Consider the following 20,633-nt stretch of genomic DNA (forward strand, 5'->3'; position numbering starts at 1 on the left):
CTTCTTCTTCTTCTTCTTCTTCTTCTTATTCTTCTAGGCATTACGTCCTTACTGGGACCGAGCCTGCTTCTCAGTTTGGTACATTCACAGTTATTAACTGAGAGCTTTCTTTGCCAAAGTTGCCATTTACGCAGTCGTATATCGTGTGGCAAATACGATGATACCCTATGCCCAGGTAAGTCAAGTAATTTTCCATTACGAAATGATCCTGGACCGACCGGGAATCGAACCCAGATACCTTCAGCATGGCTTTGCTTTGTGTCCGTGAACTCTAACCACTCGGCTAAGGAAGGCCCCATATTTTTTAAGAACATATATATCAAAAAATTTTCATAAGCATAAATCACAGATAAACAGATATAACACTCTCAATTATTTCATCGTACAGAAAAATAGTGCTCAGTTCTAATATTTTGTAGTTTTCAACTTGCTCACTAGTGCGGTTGTATTTGCTTTTTTGTGAGTTTGAAATCTGCGCACTACCACCATCTAGATACCGTAAGGAAAAAATCAGTATTTTATAAAGTTTGCAGTAGGGAGCTGGATGCTATTCTTGGCACTTTGAATTTACTTCGGCAGTGGGGGTTTTTGAAAGCTATAAAGCTAATATTTGGCCACAATATATGCCGTACCGGAGCGCTTCTTATTGCAAAGTTCAGACAGTTCGGCCGAAAAAACTACACCAAAGTGAATCATGGAAGCACCCATGGGGTTCGGCACCCTATTATGTTTTAAATTGATAACTGTTCTGAAAAATTCAAATTTTCAATAATTGATCTGGTGAATCCTGAATCAGTTGAAAAACTTGATTTGTTCTACAAAAATGCTACCAATAAGCATTTATTTCATTCTAGGATAGATCGCCATACGTTTTTTGACATTATTTTTTTTTCTGGACCACCCTAATTCCCATATAGTTTAGGCGTATAGCTAAATCAATTTAACCATTCACTGATAGAGAGAGCGAGTTTGCCCATAAACTTTAGCGCCACTCCGGCACTTCATTGAAGATTTCTAACTTTCTATTAATTGCTCCCCAAACTGTGGTTTCCTTCTGTCGGAAGAGATATGAAAATTGCCCCCACCATTCAGAAAATACCCTCCACGTTGCGTTGGCATCTCTCCGAACTATACGACCGTTGCCTCTCGAAAGAGATCCGACCTACTTTTTTGAGCTTGCTCTTGGTCTGCCGTATTCTAAACCACAAATGGTTCATTCTGATGCCAACAGAAAAAGTTCACACCGAGCAGAAATTCATGTGCATATCTAGTTGTATCGTTCAATGCAGAAACAGTGTGCACTTTATCGATCGTTTAGTCGAAAGGCAAGCAGTGTACAGCTATTGTGAAATTTTTGCTCTCGGAATACTATTATTCGAAATTTTCGGTTCGAACGTTGTAGTTTTTCGCTGTGGCTTTGGAATTTTTCATTTCCATTTAGTGCTCGCAGGAAGCATCATAATTCTTTATTGAGCAACAAGTTTCGATTGTTGCAATAAATATCAACAAACTTATTGCAGGAATATATACATAGTTTTACAGTCTCTACGGTTCTCTACGATTCAACATCGTTCAACATTCCTATCGAAGGCGTGAAGACCGACACCGACACAAGAGAAAATTTCTCGCGATAAATCAACGGGCAACTGATATTTATGTGTACATTAATTTGAACAGGGGAATGTTCAATTATGCAAGATAAAGATACGACGATGTGCTTTCCGTAGAGTACGGTGGGGCAAAAGTTTTGCCGTAGTGATATAATCAATATCTTATGAAAAATTACTACAGAACAGAAGAAAAAAAAATACCATATAAGAAACCTTCAAAATATTTTGGGTACAATTTTGTTTAACATTTGTTGATTATCTTAAACGAATTTTTGGGGCAAGAGTTCGAATCTAGTATGAAGCAAAAGTTTGCTGTCCGGAACAGAAAATATCGATAGTTTTATGACAAAGATACTTCAAACCAATCATACTTTTATGTTTACAGGAAGAAACGCAAAATAAATTTCATCAGAAATTGTCCAAAACAGAATTTATTGAAATATATCCAAAAAGAGTATTTTTTCGCAAAACTTATTAAAACGGGCAATTTTGGTGATTTTTTAACCCGATCAGGCAAATTTCGCCAATTTCAGAGAGAATATTTGGATTTTAGGCCCCTTGCAAATTTCTATGTAAAATAATAAAGGGCTTGAACGTATGCCCCACTTGGGGCTTAAAATGGTTTCCAAGCATTTATGCAAAAACTATCACTCTTCAAAGTATTCTTTTGATAGATTTAGAAACACCCTGGCATAAAAATCGAAAAAGATTTTATTTTCATATTTCCCCATGTAGTGAATGTTTGAACGAAAAATACAATAAGTCTAAAAACAACAAATGGTCATACATTTTCCAAATATCAATATTTTTTTATAATATTTCAAGTGCAAGCCTATTACTTGAATAGCATTCAAACGACCATGACATTTATAACAATTGTTTTGAATTGAGCTAGAAATTTCAAAAAGAAACTCTTGCCCCACTTTACTCTATGTAGGTAAAAGCGATCGCTTGAGAGAGGAAAACTGACCTCCAAAGTGGAATTTCCTTCTTTAGCTAAAACGGGTGCTCTGGAGTTGGTATTACGAGAGCACTATGGTAGCCACTGTGAATTTACAAAGAAACATCATCTGCTACACAATTGTTTAGAATAATTTATATCCTTTATTAGAGCCATCAATAATATGAAAATTTATGCAGGGTAATTTTATAATAGTTCAACTGAATTTTCTCAGTATATGGAAGCCGTTTTGCCTCAAGTTACAAACATGACTCATATTCCGAACAGTGGAGATTCTGAAAATCGAAACTAATGTTTTGTCAACTTTTTATTATGAAAGACCCCTTTTGTAAAACAATTGATCATCCTGTAGATAAATTTGGAAGAATTAGTTAAAAATAAACAGTGTTTAAAGTTGAGTAATGGGAATACGAGTAATGTGCGGAATTTAAGACAAAACGGTATGATGAATATCAGCCCTCTCATGTTCCTTCTTCTTTCTGGCGTTAGTTCAGTTAAGTCTATGGGAAAGTTGTCAGAAATTTTAAGGGCTATAATTGACATAAATGACATTTTTCATAAACGTAACCGCATAAATGACATGACCACCAATTTGTATGTTTGATTTCATGATTCTAAAGGCTGTTGGATTTGGCAAAATGGTGTACAGTGCCTTCCCGATTTTGACAGCACTGGCTATTGTCTACCCTCGATTTTAGCAACACCCGTCTATGGCAACATTTTATTCCCGATTTCATCAGTACATTGAAACATATTTTCAAATGAATCTTGGATAATGAAACCTAAAATTTTAAATTTTAAATGGTGAAATCTCAGCAAGCTGTAAACTATCTTGCAGACTTGGGTCTGCACAGTGGGCCAGGCCATTTTAATATATGTATCATATTTCAGCAAGCTGTACGCGCGAGTGGATGCGTTTGGGATTTTGATATCACGATTAATCTCGGTTCCGCGATATTTTGTATTCGGCCGATGAAGTGTTGAAACGATTGACAGTGCTATGCCACCCAGTAAGTGTTTTACAGAAAATTGATAGTTTGTCGGGTGATGCCGTTGGTGCATTGAACATATAATTACACCAAATTATGCCTTTAGAAAAGATGCTTATAGAAATTCAAGAAACAGGAACAAAAAGTTAACTAGTACTAAAACGTTGTAAGAAAATTCATCTTCTTTATTGTGGTGGGGTATTGAGGAAGAATCATCGATTTTGACAGACGCTGTGTGTGACGCGTGGTCATATGATGACTGATTTTTTTGTACGACAAAGATAAAGGGAGCAAAAAACCAGCAAATTGAATTGTCGTTTTAGCATGAAAAGTTTCCTTGACCGTGTACTAAACACGCACGTTCTTATTAGAATTTTGTAGCTCTCGGAACCTTGCTACAAAGCAAAGCCATGCTGAAGGTGTCTGGGTTCGATTCCCGGTCGGTTCAGGATCTTTTCGTAATGGAAATTTCCTTGACTTCCCTGGGCATAGTGTATCATCGTACTTGCCACATGATATACGAATGCGAAAATGACAACTTTGGCAAAGAAAGCTCTCAGTTAATAACTGTGGAAGTGCTCATAAAGAACACTAAGCTGAGTAGCCTGCAGTCTTGGGTAATGTTACCACAATTCACCACATTTCATCGATTCTGCCATTCAACCAAAACACAAAGCAGCAGCAGCATCAATACCATCAGGCGTTGCGCTGCCAACGGTTCACACACTGCTTGACTGTTTTTGTCTCTCCACTATGACCGTTTTCGGGCAGCCATTCCAAGGTGAATGATTGAAAAAAGTGTTAAATCATTCAATCGCTAATATTTCGCTAGTGCTAATTGAAATCTATTAGCTCTAACAGAAAGAGCACAATCATTCCGTTGCGATACATATCTCGCATAATCTGGGATAACGGCCTAAAAGCCATTGGTAACCACGTTTGTAGCTCGTTGTTTCTGAGCAAATTAATGAATAAGCTTCCAAACCAACACCACTGGCAGGTAGAGAATGATCCTTTCTTCCCCATAGCATTGTTAAAAAAACGTGTAACTCCATTCAAATGCTCAGAAACAACGAGCTACAGTGAAACCTCCATGAGTCGATATTGAAGGGACCATCGACTTATGGAAATATCGAGTCATGGAACAGCAATCCTTTGAAAGCTGCTTCTAGGGACCATCATAGTAACCATGAAATTTTGTTTTTAGTATGGTTCCATGAGTCGATATCGAGTCATGGAACATCGACTCATGGAGGTATCATTGTACACACATGGTTACCAATGGCTTTTAGGGCGAGATCAGAAGTTATGCGAGATATAAACAAGTTCAATTTCATGCTACCTTTATCGAGCAAAAATGAAAAACCCCGAAAAGCGCAAAAATCGTGTCGCCACTGTGCTCGAGCCATTTCGCATTCGGGGTTGAAAAACGTTAGGAAGAAGAAGATTACAGTTTTGAAGATCCGTGACATTTTTTGGTTTTGAACGGTCATGGTTTGCTTAGGATTTTGATGGTCGTGTAGAAAGATGTAAATGTAGAGGCGGTAAATGTTTGCTCCAGTACTTTTCTCATCACTGGCAGCCTGCTCTGTCCCAGTGGGGACGTCAATGCCAAGAAGAAGAAGAAGCTCTCGGCTGATGGTGGCTAAACCGTTCCACTGACCAATACTCTAACTTGTGGTAAATTTGTTATGGTTTTTTCTCGATATTTAGAAAAACAGTGAAAAGCGATAACATAGATGGGATTCGAATTTGCGAAAGTTGTTCAAATCACGATCTCCGATGTCGGTGAGGTAAGTGAAGAGACCAGCATTGAATGCGATCATTTTACAGCTTGGAGTTATTTTGGTGAGTTCGTTCCTGCTCATCTGTAGATATCTCTTTTGCCCTCCACAAATAAGTCCATGAGTCTCCTTAGCTTTTGTAACAAGAAGGCACAAACCCGCCATAGAACGGACAACTTGCCAGCTACCTTTCAGATAAAAGAGTTTAACAAACTGTTATTTCCTGTTTTTTTTTTTTTTTTTATTAAACACAATTAAGTGCAGTTGCATCATGCAAACAGTTCCACTACTCTTAATCATCTTGTTGTTGTCTTGTTGTCGTGAAATATTATCTCAATAAATGTTTTTTTTTATTATCTTTGACTACCGCGTGAGAGTGGTCAGAATAAGTTTGCTTCTCGTTTCAGAGAGCGAGTAATGGCGCTTTAGCCTAAGCTATATAGCCAGGACATGAGGAAGAAATACCCGTGTCTCATCTAAGGAAAGGGAAAAGGACCACAAACGGAGTGTGCATCATTCTTAGCAAAGCCCAATGATTTTATTGTTATCCCTGAATATGAACGGTTGGTACGGTTGTCCCCGTTTCTTCCTAAAAAAGTTTGAAAATTTTCGTCTATCATGTTATTTGCACGTGACTAATCTGATTGCCGTAAATTTTTAAACTATCTTGCAGACTTGGGTCTGCACAGTGGGCCTGGCCATTTTAATATCTGTATCATATTTCAGATATGCTACAAATATTAATACTGACAAGAAAGTACCAGAAGATGTTCCGGTATTTCCAGGATGCTTTTCATTGTTGGCTGTGCAAGCACTTGGAATAGAATTAGAACAGAATAAAAATAGAATAGAAAAGTTTTAACATTTGGTGAGCGATTTCTTCTAGGTATTTCTGTAGGCATTTTAGTAACAAGTAGATGAAAAAACCGAATTTAGTACTATACGAAAGTCGAGTCTAGTACACGACACTGAAGACGGCCTTACAGTTGAGGTCGAAATACGCGTATCTGTCAAAGGATACAAACTCTAGTGGAATTAAATGGTATAGTACTAAATTCGATTTTTCATCTACTAATAGGTATTCTACTAAACAGCATTATTTTAGTAACAGTTGTTCAGGAAAACATTGAGGAACTTTGCTCACAATTCCAGAAGACAATAAGGACAAAATAATGAGAATGGGGTTTGAAGTAGTCATTGAAAAACATTTATATAGGAATTCTAAAAGCGAATATAAGAAAAGACAAAGTTCAAAATTCTTAGACCATTGCTGATATTGGTATGGTTTCCTCCTTCCCATCGCACTTATCCAATACAGACATTTGGTAATCTCTGGAAATCTAGACAAGATTGATGGTTATTCAGCAGTCAAGAATTTGTTGACCACATTATTGCGATAGCTGGAGATTGGTATACGAGAATATTTGGATTCAACTATAGACATTTGCACAAACTTCTACAATTTAAAATTTCACTAAAAATGGTTTACTGTGATCAACAATATACCTGCAATTTCTCACATTATTCTGCAAGAAGGGGACATTTTTTAGAGGTTGGCATTAGGCATGGGATAACTCTACTAAAGGTAGATGGACCCATCGACTAAAATGAAATGTGTCAGATTGGTATAAAAGAAACCATGGGAAAGTCCGCCTGACTCAGTTTCTGTCAGGACCTGCGACAGGTGGAGGTTTGGGCACTCAGAATCTCCTGCGTGCTTCAATGTTGCTGGTGTGGAGGAAACAGCGGAGCATATTGTGCTCGATTGCCTGCATTTCATTGTTGTGAGAGATTGCATGCTCGCTACAGGTGGAGGGGCACGTCCCTGGACAATATAATGCAAAGAATGTGTAAGGATGCCGAGTACTGGAATGCAGTAACTGGCTGTCACTCACATTATGCTAGAATTGCAGCCGACCAAGAGTCGGCTGTAGAGGATTAGCCCTGTCCAGGCTGGTTCCCTGTAACATTGTTTAAGTCGGCTTAGAGAAGCAGTTTGCCTAAGCTACTTCTGCTACATGTGTTAAGTGCTATATGCACTGGACCCGTGGAGAAATACCATAAGTTGCTTCCGGGAAGAGGAGGGTCTGAGACCAAGGGTAATGTCGGTGCACTCTGTATACCACTTGAGCAATTCAACAAGAATTGAAGTGCATGGACTGGTTGTAGTGGGTCGTCGTTGATGCGGCATCCACTCCCTGAGTTCCCTTCTCAGTCGTCTGTTTGCAGATTTACCACTTGTGAAAAAAGGCTTCTTACTGAAGATAGGCAACAGATTATTCCGGAGAAACACAGGGTCACCCGCACCATTACTCTGGGTTGCGCAGGATGGGAAATATATTGTGGAGGACACCCTGGCACTCACAGTACTTCACAGTCTTGTTTGCGGTGAGATATTCATCAAAACTTCTTGTAATTACATTAATTCCTAGGCTCAATTAAGCCACACCATAAAATAGAGATCTCCTGTGATATAAGCTTTTACTATCGGAACAAGTGGTCCGTAAGCAACAACTGCTACCGACACTACACTACGCAGTTATCTAGGCTGATCGAGAAAAAGGTTTACATTGATGATTATCTTCTAACGTACTCACATAGCTAACCTTCCATTTTCCATGTTATGCTTTCTACATTGTATGGATGGAACTTTTTCATGTATGGAGCTGTCCATTTATTACGTAAGGCAATTTTTAGGATTTTCAAAAAAAAATCCTCGCCCATGATAAATTATTTTGTATGAAAATTAAAAACAAATTGTACGGCACGTAAGAAATCTCAAACCTCCCCTCCTTCCATAAACCCTTACGTCATTGATGAATTGCCCCTATGTACTTGACCATTACTATGATTCGAATCAGAGCATTTGCGTTATGGACAGATTAACTAGAGCCAGCTGAAGTTCCCTGAAACGAAACCAGTAGCAACAAATGTTTACTATGGCTTGACGGGTCAGTCGTTTATCGTAGTCGCAATATGCTCGGATGGATCATAAAAGTAGGTTTTATCACTCATATAGTTTCCAGTGGGGACCTTCTTGGTCACTCGATAATTTGATTGAATTGTTCACATTTTACAACCCAGCGTCCGGTTTCCCTTTGGCATGGTTTCAATTTGGGAGGCCCCGTCCACTGTCCGGCGATGAGCCTTTGCTTGTGAGGGAAGGACACCGTTTAATTCGATAAAAGTTGTTAAATTTGATCATTCGAAGCAAAATGGGTGAGAGTCAAAAGGGCAGGCAGTATAACGTGTAATAACGTTGCTTGCTGCTGATGACAGGTTGAGCAAACATTAAATCATTAAAGTGGACAATTTAATTTGGCATATATGATTACACAAAGCGGAGATTTATTTATTTGGTAACTTTGTTGGAGATGCGATCGAGACTTGTCCAGACATGTTAAGCATATAAAAGTTTGAATTAATTTGCGGTTTCTCTGGAATATGTTCTTGTTTATAATTATGATCAGATTTTTGATCATGCAGGGAAGTCGCAATATTGCGTAAAATTGAAACATTCTACGGCACAATACCAACTTCGAATCTAAATTAAGCTTAATAATTCTAAAAATTTAAATGTAGGATCAAAAAGTTTCAATTTATCTAATGAGTAAATATTATTTTTTCTTAGAACATTCACCCCCTTTGTGTATTTGGATATTTGATATTTGCACAAAAGGAGTATTGAGTAGCATGGTGGTTGCAAAACTGACCGTTATTCACAACAAGGAAAAAACAATTTTTGCTCACACTGGTAGGGTACGATGAAAGTTTTCGGAAAAAATTAACACGCAGCAGAACGTGAGAAGAATATAGTACAAAAGTTTATGTTAAATTGGGATTGTATCACCGGAGAGCAATAACTTGTCATGAGTACCCAAGAGGTGAACCAAAATAGAAAATATGTTTACTTGTTTTTAGTAAATTTGATTTTTCATAATTACCTTTTTTTCTTTTTTTGATCAACGCAACCTTTTTGTTAAATGAACCGCAATCTTATATTCTTTTAAAAGCACTTGCGGAAATTTGTAGGAAAATCTACATTTTTGTGCGAAATGAATGGATATAACTCCTGCATTCACCTCTAAAAAGTAACATTGAAAAATCAACGAACAAGTTAGACTCAAGCTCCTTGTACATTCTTAAAGTACGGGCACACAGGAGCAAAAGTAATTTCCATCGCCATCATCATCTTGTTCACCGTCAGAAACGGCCAACCAGCAGCCGTCAGTTAAGGGAGCCTGACATTTTCTTTGAACATCCATCCGAAGCAGAAGAAAACACTGTCGCTGCCAGTGAAACGTAAAACTCCATCGGACAAAGTTTCGTGGTAGTTTTCACGAGACTGGCAGCAGGCGGGTATTGGATCAAACTTTGATGAAAGAAACTGTAATGAGTGTTTGTGAAATGAACAAGCGAGACGCTGGACCAGGTGGATCTGATTGTCCGGGCAGGACAAATAGTCGAAACTTTAAATTGCATCACATTCTGGGATGCTGTAAATTGTACCGGTGATTTACTAACCAAACGAAATGAGAACCTCAAACTGTTAAGCAAATACGGTTGAAAAATTAAATTCGGCCTAATTGGAATTATTGTGGAGCCAAACTTTCATAAATGTTTGACGCAAAAATACTTATCGGGAATACGTGTCACATAAAAATCTAAATTTAAAAATTTAAATAGCTTCGATAACAAACAATAAAACAGTTAATTCAACGAAGATATAACATTTTTCATGAGAGAAAATAGTCAATTGAAGAAACTTACCAAAACTCCACGAATCCCTGGTGTATAAGTAGTGCCATGAAGTCGCCACTTAGATCGTCTCTTTCACCTGTCAGCAGCAGAATGCCATCGAAGGATTCCGGCCGAAATTCGATATGGAGCTGAAACCAGAACAAAAATACACAAATTATCATCTATCGAATGATCTACAATGAGCAATATTTCTCTTGAACCTCTTAATGCAACGGTGGCAGTGTTGCCACCACACATAAAAAAAAAGTTACCATTATACATTTAGGGTCAAAAATACAAGATTTTCATCTACATGTAAATGGACACCATGCTAAACACCTTGCGTTACATCCCTACTGGAACAGAACCTGCTTCTCAACTTTCATAGTTATTAACGGAGATCTTTGCCATTTGACTATTTTTGCCTCTGTATATCGTGTGGCAAGCAAGAAGATACTCTATGCCCTGGAAAGTCGAGAAAATTTCCAACCCGGAATGATCCTTGACCGGTGGGATTTGAATCCATGCCTCTCAGTTTGATCTTGCTGAAAAACTGCGCGTTTACCGCTAAGGCTATATGGGCCTGACGAACATAAAGTTATTATACTCGAATTCCATTTCCGATATTACTAAATTAGAAAAAAAATAATTTAAGGAATTGGAATCATTTGTTAAGTAATAATTCAAGTTTTGGATAAGTAAAACGTCATTATATTGTTGGCAAATTACAACTTTTGGCATCAATCGCCATTTCGAGACCTGTTCAAATAGGGCACCAGACATTCTTTTAAGGAAAACTTCCAGAGATTCCTTCAAAAATTCCTCTCTAAATATCTCCAGACACTCCTCCAGAGATTTCTCCAGAAATTATTTCGAAGATTCCTTCAGCGATTTTACCAGAAAATTCTCTGAGGTAATCTCTACCGTTATACTAACAGTAATTTCTTTACTAGGGCTTTTGTCAGAGATTCCTTCAGGAAGAACTTTTGTTCGCCATGATACATTTTAGACCGGTATCGATAGGTCTCCAGGAATATCGTAGCAATTCCTCCATGGATTCTATTAGGGATTCCAAGGCAAAAATATTAACAGGGATTCCTTCAGAGATTTCACAAAGAATTCCTGCAGGAATTTCTCTAGCGATTCCTCCATAGATTACTCCAATATTTTTTTACTGAAATCTTCCAGAAATTTCTCCCAGAAATCCCCCAAGACTTTTTCAGGATTTTTTTCAAGAAAGCTCCAAAATTCCTCCAAAAATTTTTCAAGCGATTTCCTTTGGTATTCCTTCAGAGATTCCTCTAGAAAATCATCCAAGGATTGTTGCAGAGATATCTTCGAGGATTTCTCCAGGAATTTCTCAATGAGTACACTAGGACAATGTCTCCAAGGATTACTCAAGATATTTTACTAGTGATTTTTTGATTTCTTGGATTGATTAGTAATAATTTCCACGGTTGTGGTTGCTCTCGTTGTCGTGGCTGAGTTTACCATAGTAACGTTTACCTTTCGACAATAACGCCGCATCCGCCGATGGAATTTGCACCTCTTGAAGCAGCTTCGTTTTTATCGCGTCGCTGGTGATTCCAGAATTCTCCAGGGCCATGATCATTGGCCTGTATTTCTCCGGCAGACCGCAAAGCATCAGGCCACCAATCCACTCCTCCTAAATGTTGAATCCGATTCCGTTGAGTTGATGGGCCGTGAAAAGTATCCGATTCACATATTCGGACATCGATGAACAGCTCATCAGATCGGTTTTCACCAGCTTGTGAAGGAGACCGATCCGCCAGGTTAGGCCGGAATCTTCAAACGCCCGCTCCAGGTTTCCTCACACTTCCTGTGCCGTTTTCGCCTCCTTGACGTGAACATAATTCACCGGTTGGAGGAGAAGAATTACCTTGGCTCTTGCTTTCGAATCCTTCGCAGGTTCCACGGCTTCGAACGTTCCGTCCTCTCTCAGCGCCGGCTTGATGGCTTTTCAGAGATCTTCCAGCTCGAGGTACGTTTGAACGGCAAACTTCAATGTAGCCCAGTTCTCTCGTCCGGATAACCACTCGATTCCTGGCAGACTTGAAATTTCTTGCACGGAACTGCCGCTTAATCCTGCTTGCGTTCCGGAATTCATCTTGAGTTTTCAGAGCTTCGGCTTGAAAACGAAAGGCCCATACCCTTTTGTATCTTCAGATAAGAAATAAAACGACTCGTCATGGCTTTCTTATATCTAACAGGAGCTTCTTTCAAAGAAAAAATCGTCCACTGGAAGCCTTTACGTGTAGGTGTCATTTTTTTTTGGTTTCTCCAGGGAATGCTCCAGAAATCCCTCCAGGGATTTATCTAGGGTTTAAAAAAAACTTCTTTAGGAAACGAGTTTCTGAAGGAATCCCAAAAAAAATCTCAAATGAAATTCCGGATGAATTCTTATCAATTTTGACGAAACCCCTGGAGGAATTCATGGGTGAATCTTTGTAGGAATCTCTAGAGGAATCCTCGATCAATTCACCGGAGGATTTTTTGGAGGCTCAAAACGAATCTCTGAAGATTCAAGAACAATTCATGTAGCGGTTTTCTGGAGAATCCCTAAAGGAAACACTCGAGGAGTCCCTATAGGAATTCATGAAGTTATTTCTTGTAGAATCCCTAGATGAATTTCTTCTGGAGAGTTTCTGTAGCGATCCTGGAGAAAATCCCGTAACAATTCCAAGAAGAATCTCGTGAACACTACCAGAGGAAATTCTGGAGCCAAAACTGAAGAAATATCTGGAGTAATCCTTGAAGAAATTGTCGAACTGTAACTTGGAGAAAGCCTTGGAGACATCTCTGCATAATTCCTGGAGGAATCCTTAGAGGAGTCCCCGGCCAGATAGAAGAAACAAGATTATAACAGAATGAGTTGCTTCGATATGATTTTAACATGTGACCAGTTGATATAAAACATATATCGATAGTAGATAAAATAACAAAAGTCCTATCAAAATTTACACCAAACAAATATAGCAGCCATTCCATAAAAAACCAATCTAGTGGCTCTCCGAATTCCGTGAAAGTTTGCTATTTTGTTCCTTATCCGAAATAAAAATACACGTGCTTTTGGATTTTTTGGTTAAGGTTACCATTTCCGAAATAGGGTGACCAGAAAAATAGCGACCTTGCAAATCTTTTATTTTTTTTAAATCATAATTATTGAACCGCTTGACCGATTTTAAATTTTTTGGACGGAATGAAAGCTAAAGATTTTGACTTCTCAAAAAAGAATACAAAATTTCACAAAAATTGGGTTTTACATTAAAATAAATAAAAAATTGCGTTTTTTCGTGATTTGAAGGCCTTGGAACAAAAGGGGCTATTGCTGTTCTCATATTTTTTCTTGAAAGTTCAGAAAATTTTATGTTTACTGTCAAATTTTTAGCGATGTATGTTTTTCTTTTAGTTTATGAAATACATATTTTTGAAAAAAAAATCAGTCATTTTTTCTCGGCACCACTGTAGGTCCCAGTGCATTAGATTTTTTTTAACAATCATGACTTTTGAACAGCTCAACCGATTTCTTATCTTTTTTAATGGAATTAAAGCTTAAGATTTCAACCTTTCAAAAAAAAATATTTAGAAAAAAAAAAATTACATGAAAATATATATTTTTTTTTTTTAAACTAGAAAATAAATAACCTAATTCGCTGAGACCTACAGTGTGTATCGATGAAAAAATATTGATTTTTTAATTTCAAAAATATATATCTCAAAAACCTTAAAAGACTTACAATACTAAAAATTTGACAGTAAACATAAAATTTTCTGAACTTTCAAGAAAAAATAAGAACAGCAATAGCCCCTTTTGTCCTAAGGCCTTCAAAACACGAAAACGGAAATTTTTATTTATTTTTTTTCATGTAAAAAAACAATTTTTGTGATGTATTATATTTTTCTTGAAATCTTTAACTTTCATTTCGTCCAAGAAAATTGAAAATCGGTCTAGCAGTTCAAAAGTTATGATTTTTGAAAAATAAAAATTATGCGAATTCGCGATATTTCTGGTCACCCTATTTCGGGAATGGTCACCCTAATCAAAAACATCCAAAAACACGTGTAGCCTTATTTCGGATCAGGAGAAAATTTTTACGGAATTCGGTGACCCACTAGTTCGGTTTTTCATGAAATGGCTTATATTTAGAAAAAAAAGTGTGTTAATTTTTATATGCTAAGTGAAATATACATTAAAACAAGGATATTGCGACGAAAAACAGTATTGGCTTGAAAATCAATATGGGACAGTCATGCTTTTATGGGCAGTGATAGAATATTACAAATATTATAGCTAAATTATTACAGAACGTGTTTCAGACATATCAAACATTACACAATTATTAAAAAAAATGTTACTGTTCATAACTTTAGATGTTATTCATAACAAATGTTGCAATAAATATGTTACGAAAAAATGTGATAAGTTAAAAACAAGGCTCTCATGATAACAAAATTATATCAACTTCTGTTATTTTTAGAAGCTTTCGTTACAAAACGTAATAATCTTTTTATGTGGTTGTAGCCGGGTCTCTGATAAGAGTTTTGGAGAAAGCCGTAGAAGTAATCTCTGATAAAAGTCCCTTTGGAATCCTCGGAGAAATTCCTGAAGAAACTCCTTCAGAAACTCTTGGCAAAATCCCTGTAGGAAAATCCCTGCAAAAATTCCTGAAATAATCCTTGAAGGAATCAATGGAGGAACTTCGGGCAAAATCCCTGAACGAATTGCTGAAGCTGTTTCTGTAGCCCTATCGGAACCGGTCTGGTTTCAAAGTTTCTTTCTGGAGGAATCTCAGGCGAACCGCTTGTGGTATCCCTGGAAAAATCGCTGTAAGGATTACAGTAGAGATTATCTTGGATCTTGTGGCTCCTACGCATAAGACAACAGCACATGCACAGTAACTCTATCTTTAACTGTATATCTCGCTTATTTTATACTTTCGTCAGTATAGAGTTATGGGGAGTTGACTGTTTAATCGTTGTTTTCTAATTTGTTCGTAACGGAAATGATTTTCGAATATAAGAATTTTATGTTTGGGAGGCCCAGCGGTAAATGCGCAGCTTTTCAGCTAGACCAAACTGAAGGACCTTTCCGGGTTGGAAATTTTCACGACTTCCCAGGCATGTGCTTTCCAAACGATGTACTTTTACCGAGCCGATTGTCCAAAAATAACCTCACTGCACAAGGAAGGATAAAATAGATTTAATTCATCTTTTCGTTATCCAATTAGCTGGATGTACAGTAATTCCTGAATAAACCTAGTACAAATATGATCAAAAAATTGTTGTCCCCCGACAAAACCCGCCTTTATTCGAAGGTGTGCTCAAAAAACACCTCACATACATTGACTGCATCGACTAAATGAAACTGACTATAAAAAAACCTTCCTGCCAAGTCATGCGACAACACTACTGGCCAGATATTGTTGTGTGCACGAGTTATTGTTGCAGGCGAGGTATTTTTTTGCCTGCCATACAGGACACTGCAAATACATGCCATGTCCGGCAGCGGATACTATGCCAACGGCGACGTGAGATTGGCCGGTAGATGCAGCACAGCCGAAGCACTCACCGTATTAGTTTAGCGGTGGAATATTGGAAGTTTGGACCCTAGTGGTTCTCAACTGGTGGGATTGATTGAAGGTTACTTAAGGAATAAAACATACATTTCGTATGAAGTTTATGGAGACATCAGTTTTAGGCTTTGAGAACACATTTAGTTTTCAGATAAAGTCTTAGTATTCTGCTGACATAGTCTTGCTTTATAGTGATCATAGACTATAAAGCAAGATTATGTTAGCAGGACTTCAAGACTGTTGCAAATAAGTATAAAGATTGGAGCATAAAATACTATTTTGTTAATAATGTGCCTTTCGTTACATTTTTACTATTAAATATTTGAAAATATTTTAAAGTTTTACCTGAAACTCGAAGTCATACTTGCAACATGGCGATCATGACCGTATGTGGATCATGTTCTCATTGATATCAGTTTGATTAATACCTAAAATTGAAAGCCGCTCCAAACACATCTGGCTATCCACGGTTCAAACGGTTGGGAACCGCTACCGTTTCGAGTGGCCATGTGTATGTGGAAGGTGTGCTACTGCAAGGATGCCAAACAATGCCGCACACGTGTATGAATAGCGTTGTAGATCTGTGGGCACCGCAACACCTCCCTTTAAGCAAAGGCAAAAAACTGTTTGATGCTGCTTTTTTTAATCGGAACCTGCTTCATTCAACCGTTTTGCGGCGTTTGGTATAGCATTTAACCGGGCAGCAAACTATTATTCGTCAGGATTGTTGATCAAGGTGAATACATACATATTTTGTGTGGGTTGATTTTTGTTTTAACAGATAATTTATCCCGTTGTTCGCTCGCGCCACTGATTGGTTGCGAAAATTTCTGGTTCAGTTTTGGAGCGCAAAAAAAAGAACATGCATACACACAATCGGACATGACACCTCTATTGTTTAAAAGGACCTGAATGCTCACCTGAACGTGTTTATATGCACCCCGCAGTGCTGGAAAGGCAAGCCACGAATGCTGATTGAAACGCGGTGTGTTGATTTGGGAATCTGGAAAAAAGAGAGAAAACGTATTAGATATGCCATGATGATGTGAATTTCATTTCAAGTTTTTTTATATTTTAGCCGGAATATAATCTTTATTCGTCTGTTGTCAAATAATGTAAAAATTTCAGAAAAAAAACCATTTGCATTCATGTTATCATTTATTATTTCTATGACATCATTAAATTGACAACGAAACACCGTGTGAAAAATTATAAATTAAATGTCACTCCGACAAAAATGCGACACTGTTGCTTGTCTTAAACAATTTCGCAAAACGTACTCAAAGACGAAACAAGAAAACACTCATTCTGCTTCTCAGAAGTCGAGCGGGTACCTTCGTCACGAAACACCGAGACGACCCATCGCTTCCGGTCAAAGGGAATCGACGTAGAAATGGGTCCGACAGATACTGTCTGTGCCGACATACGTTCCACGTAACTTATCGGGCTATTTTTGCCGGTGATGGTGACAAGCCGAATTTAGGTTTGTATATATAATTCCATTAAAGCCCAGAACGTTGACAACCGATGAACTGAGCACCCAAAAGGAGCTGATCTGATTTTTAAAGATATTCTCTATCAATTTTGATTGTGAACTTGGTCATTCCATACTAGTGTTGATTCATTTGAAACATGCAAAAAGTCCAATTTATATGCCTATGGGACCCTCCTCGATTCATGAGATATCCCTCTGTGATTGTAAATTTAACAAATACCTATAATAATAATAAATATTCGAGCTGTTAAGTTGAATACCTGGTACGGACCTGGTGTAGTGGTTAGAACACACGCCTCTCACTCCGAGGACCTGGGATCGAATCCCATCCCCGAGATAGTCACTAAAAATCTCAGTGACGACTTTCTTCAGAAGGGAAGTAAAGCCGTTGGTCCCGAGATAAACAAGCCCAAGCTAAAAATCTCGTTAATAAAGATGGAAAAAAAAGTTGAATACCTGTAAATAAATGAAAAACAGAATTAAGTACTAAACCATTTAATTCCACTACAGTTTGTATCCTTTCACAATGGTCGGGCCCCATATAAAGGGGCGGCCAAAACTACCAAAAACTTTTTTGAGATGTTTATGATTTTTTTAATTTTAAAATATATCTCATGTGTTATATTATTATGATCCTTAATTGAAATTGAACTAAAATTTAAATTTCTATGATTTTTATGACGGCAAACAGGCTGAAGTCAAAAAATTGAAAAATGTAACAATAAAATAAAGCACAAAATTTATAATTTAGGAATGCAATATTTCCCCAAAGTTACCCACTATCTGAAAGCTTATGGTTCAACACTTTTATCGAGCATGAGGATGGAAAAAAATATTTGGTTTAAGTTTTGATACTATTCAATATTACATTTTAGTAATTTTGGTTATTTTGAATATGAAAAACAACTCTTGTTGCGTCATGTCGCCGCCATTTCGAATATTGCACATCAAAAAGCATCCTTAGATCTTACAAAAAACCTTTAAAATTTTTGCAGAAATTTGCTGACTTGCAAGTTAAAGCCATTTGAATAATTCAATATTTTACATATATTTTGACGATATTTTTCATACAAAGTTTATTTATAATTTATTTAACCATACACATTTTGATCAAACTCAATCAAATATAAACAAAATTTGTGCTTTCAGCCTGGTTTGATAACAATTTTAAATTAAAAAAATATTTTTTTCAAAGTTACGTAATTTGTGAATAATCCCTTCTGAAACAACAAAACCGCCAAATAACATATTCAGATTACATATTTCATCGATTAATGCGATAAAAATAGTTTTGGCGAATCTATGACAAAAGGTCGAAAGACAGAAGGTCGAAAGGACAGAACGTCGAAAGACAAAAGGTCGAAAGGACAAAAGGTCGAAGAACAAAAAATAAGGGACCAAAGGTCGAAAATCTTTTTTCAAAAAAGAAAAAATTACCCACCAAGTTAATAATTTTCGACCTTTTGTCCTTTCGACCTTTTGTCTTTCGACCTTTTGTTTGTAAACCATGCATACTATGATTAATTGTTTCTCAACATCCCGCCTCAATTAATTAATCCTAATAACTCACGCAACTTTCGGAATCTAGGGGCAGGAAGGCCTTCTGTCATCGCATCGGCAATCTGCTCCTCAGATGGTTTGTACTGCAGTTGTATTTGTTTTTTTCTGGATCAATTCTCTTACGAAAAAGTACTGGATGTCAATATGCTTGATTCTCCTGTGTTTCCGTGGTTCTACACAGATGGCAATGCAGGATTGATTATCTTCATAGACGGTAACGGGAAACTTTACTTCTACATCCAAGACTTTCAGCAAATTAACGACCCATATTGCTTCACAACTTGCTTGACATAGGGCCATCAACTCAGCTTCTGTTGTAGACAAAGCTATGGATGCTTGCTTCCTTGTTGCCCACGAAATTGTTGCTCCATACAGCTTCAGGACATATCCAGATACAGATCGACGATCATTTGGATCATTTCCCCAATCCGCATCAGCAAAAGTACATAATGTTTCTGGAGTAGTAGACCGACGAAATTCCAATTTGTAATCTGCTGTGCCCCGCTTCAAGTATGTCCAATGTTCATCTGTAGCACAGCATTGAAAACCAGCAAAATAACTCACCGCTGCACAAATGTCCGGTCTTGACGTAATCATTAAATACATTAGGCATCCTATGAGCTCCTTATATGGTTTCGTCGTGAATTGTGTTTCATCTTCACATTTCAGCAACTTCAATTGTGGATCTATTGGAACAGACGCAGGTCGACAGTCCTTCATTCCAAAACGCTCGAGAATTTTCTTGACATACTGCTTCTGATCTATCTTCATTATACCATTCTTCCGGTCCCGTTGTATGTTGAGACCAAGAAAAGTTTTTACCTCCTTAAGATCCTTCATTTCAAACTCCATGGACAATTTTTTCTTCAAATTTGCGATTATTGCTTCTGATGTGCTTGCTATCAAAATATCGTCCAAATATATCACTAGACATACTGTGATTGCTTGATCCGTCCAGTTGCTCGCTTCTTCTGAATCCTAACTTGGTAATAAACGAGTGGAACCGCATGTTCCAGCTCCTCGACGCTTGCTTTAAACCATAGATTGCTTTATTCAGTCTGCAGACTTGATCTCCTTTCTTGAAGCCAGCAGGTTGTTGCATATAAACTTACTCCGCCAAGTGTCTGTTTAGTAAAGCGCATTTTACATCCATTTGATGGATATGGAAATCTCGTTCATTACAAATAGCCAGCAGAATTCTTAAAGTTGTCATCTTGGCCACAGGTGAGTAGGTTTCCGAATAGTCAAATCCTTTCTCTTGTGTAAATCCCCTGGCGACTAGTCGAGTCTTGTAGCGTTGCACATCTCCATTTCCATCTCGCTTGATAGTAAATACCCACTTGTTACTGACAACTTTTCGTCCAGCTGGTAAATTCGTTAGAGTCCAAGTTGGGTTTTTATTCAAAGACGCTAATTCTTTATTGATCGCTTCTTCCCATAACAGCCAATCATCTTGCTTCTGCAGCACTGCTATGTCACTCGGAATATTATCTACAAATTCTTCAGCACTCAATGCAAATGCAGAAATTTCGTACTCGTCGTACCACTCTGGCGGACACTGAATTCGGTCGCTCCGGCGTAACTCATTACCACGGTTAACTTCACCATTACCACGCTTCATCAATTCCAAATTCATCTCCTCTGGCCGCTTCACCGATCAATGTTTCATCCAATTCCTCATCGATATTTGTTTGTTCAGGTTCTTGCAAATCCGACGGGTCTCTGTTACTTGTTTCGGGTTGTTGAACATGGTCACATACTACTACTAGCTTGCTATTGTCTTGATGCCTTTCCGATCTCGGTTCATCACTGACTTGCTTTATTTCAGATTGTTTCTCGTTGAAGACAACATCACGTGCGACGAATACTTTTCTTCCATTCCATACTCGGTATCCGTTTG

General features: G+C 37.6%; 1 protein-coding gene across 1 annotated transcript in view; it reads right to left on the reverse strand.

Moving 5' to 3' along the window:
- LOC5578284 (pikachurin) overlaps positions 1-20,633 on the reverse strand; it is a 783,038-nt gene that overhangs the window by 116,468 nt on the left and 645,937 nt on the right. Inside the window, exons 6-7 of the mRNA XM_021842555.1 lie at positions 16,599-16,681; positions 10,115-10,233 (exon numbers count right to left, since the gene is read on the reverse strand). Of these exons, the coding sequence (XP_021698247.1) occupies positions 10,115-10,233; positions 16,599-16,681 (202 nt within the window). The remainder of the gene's footprint in view (positions 1-10,114; positions 10,234-16,598; positions 16,682-20,633) is intronic.

This window comes from Aedes aegypti, chromosome 2, assembly GCF_002204515.2.
Source record: "Aedes aegypti strain LVP_AGWG chromosome 2, AaegL5.0 Primary Assembly, whole genome shotgun sequence".
Classification (NCBI taxonomy): Eukaryota; Metazoa; Arthropoda; class Insecta; order Diptera; family Culicidae; genus Aedes; species Aedes aegypti.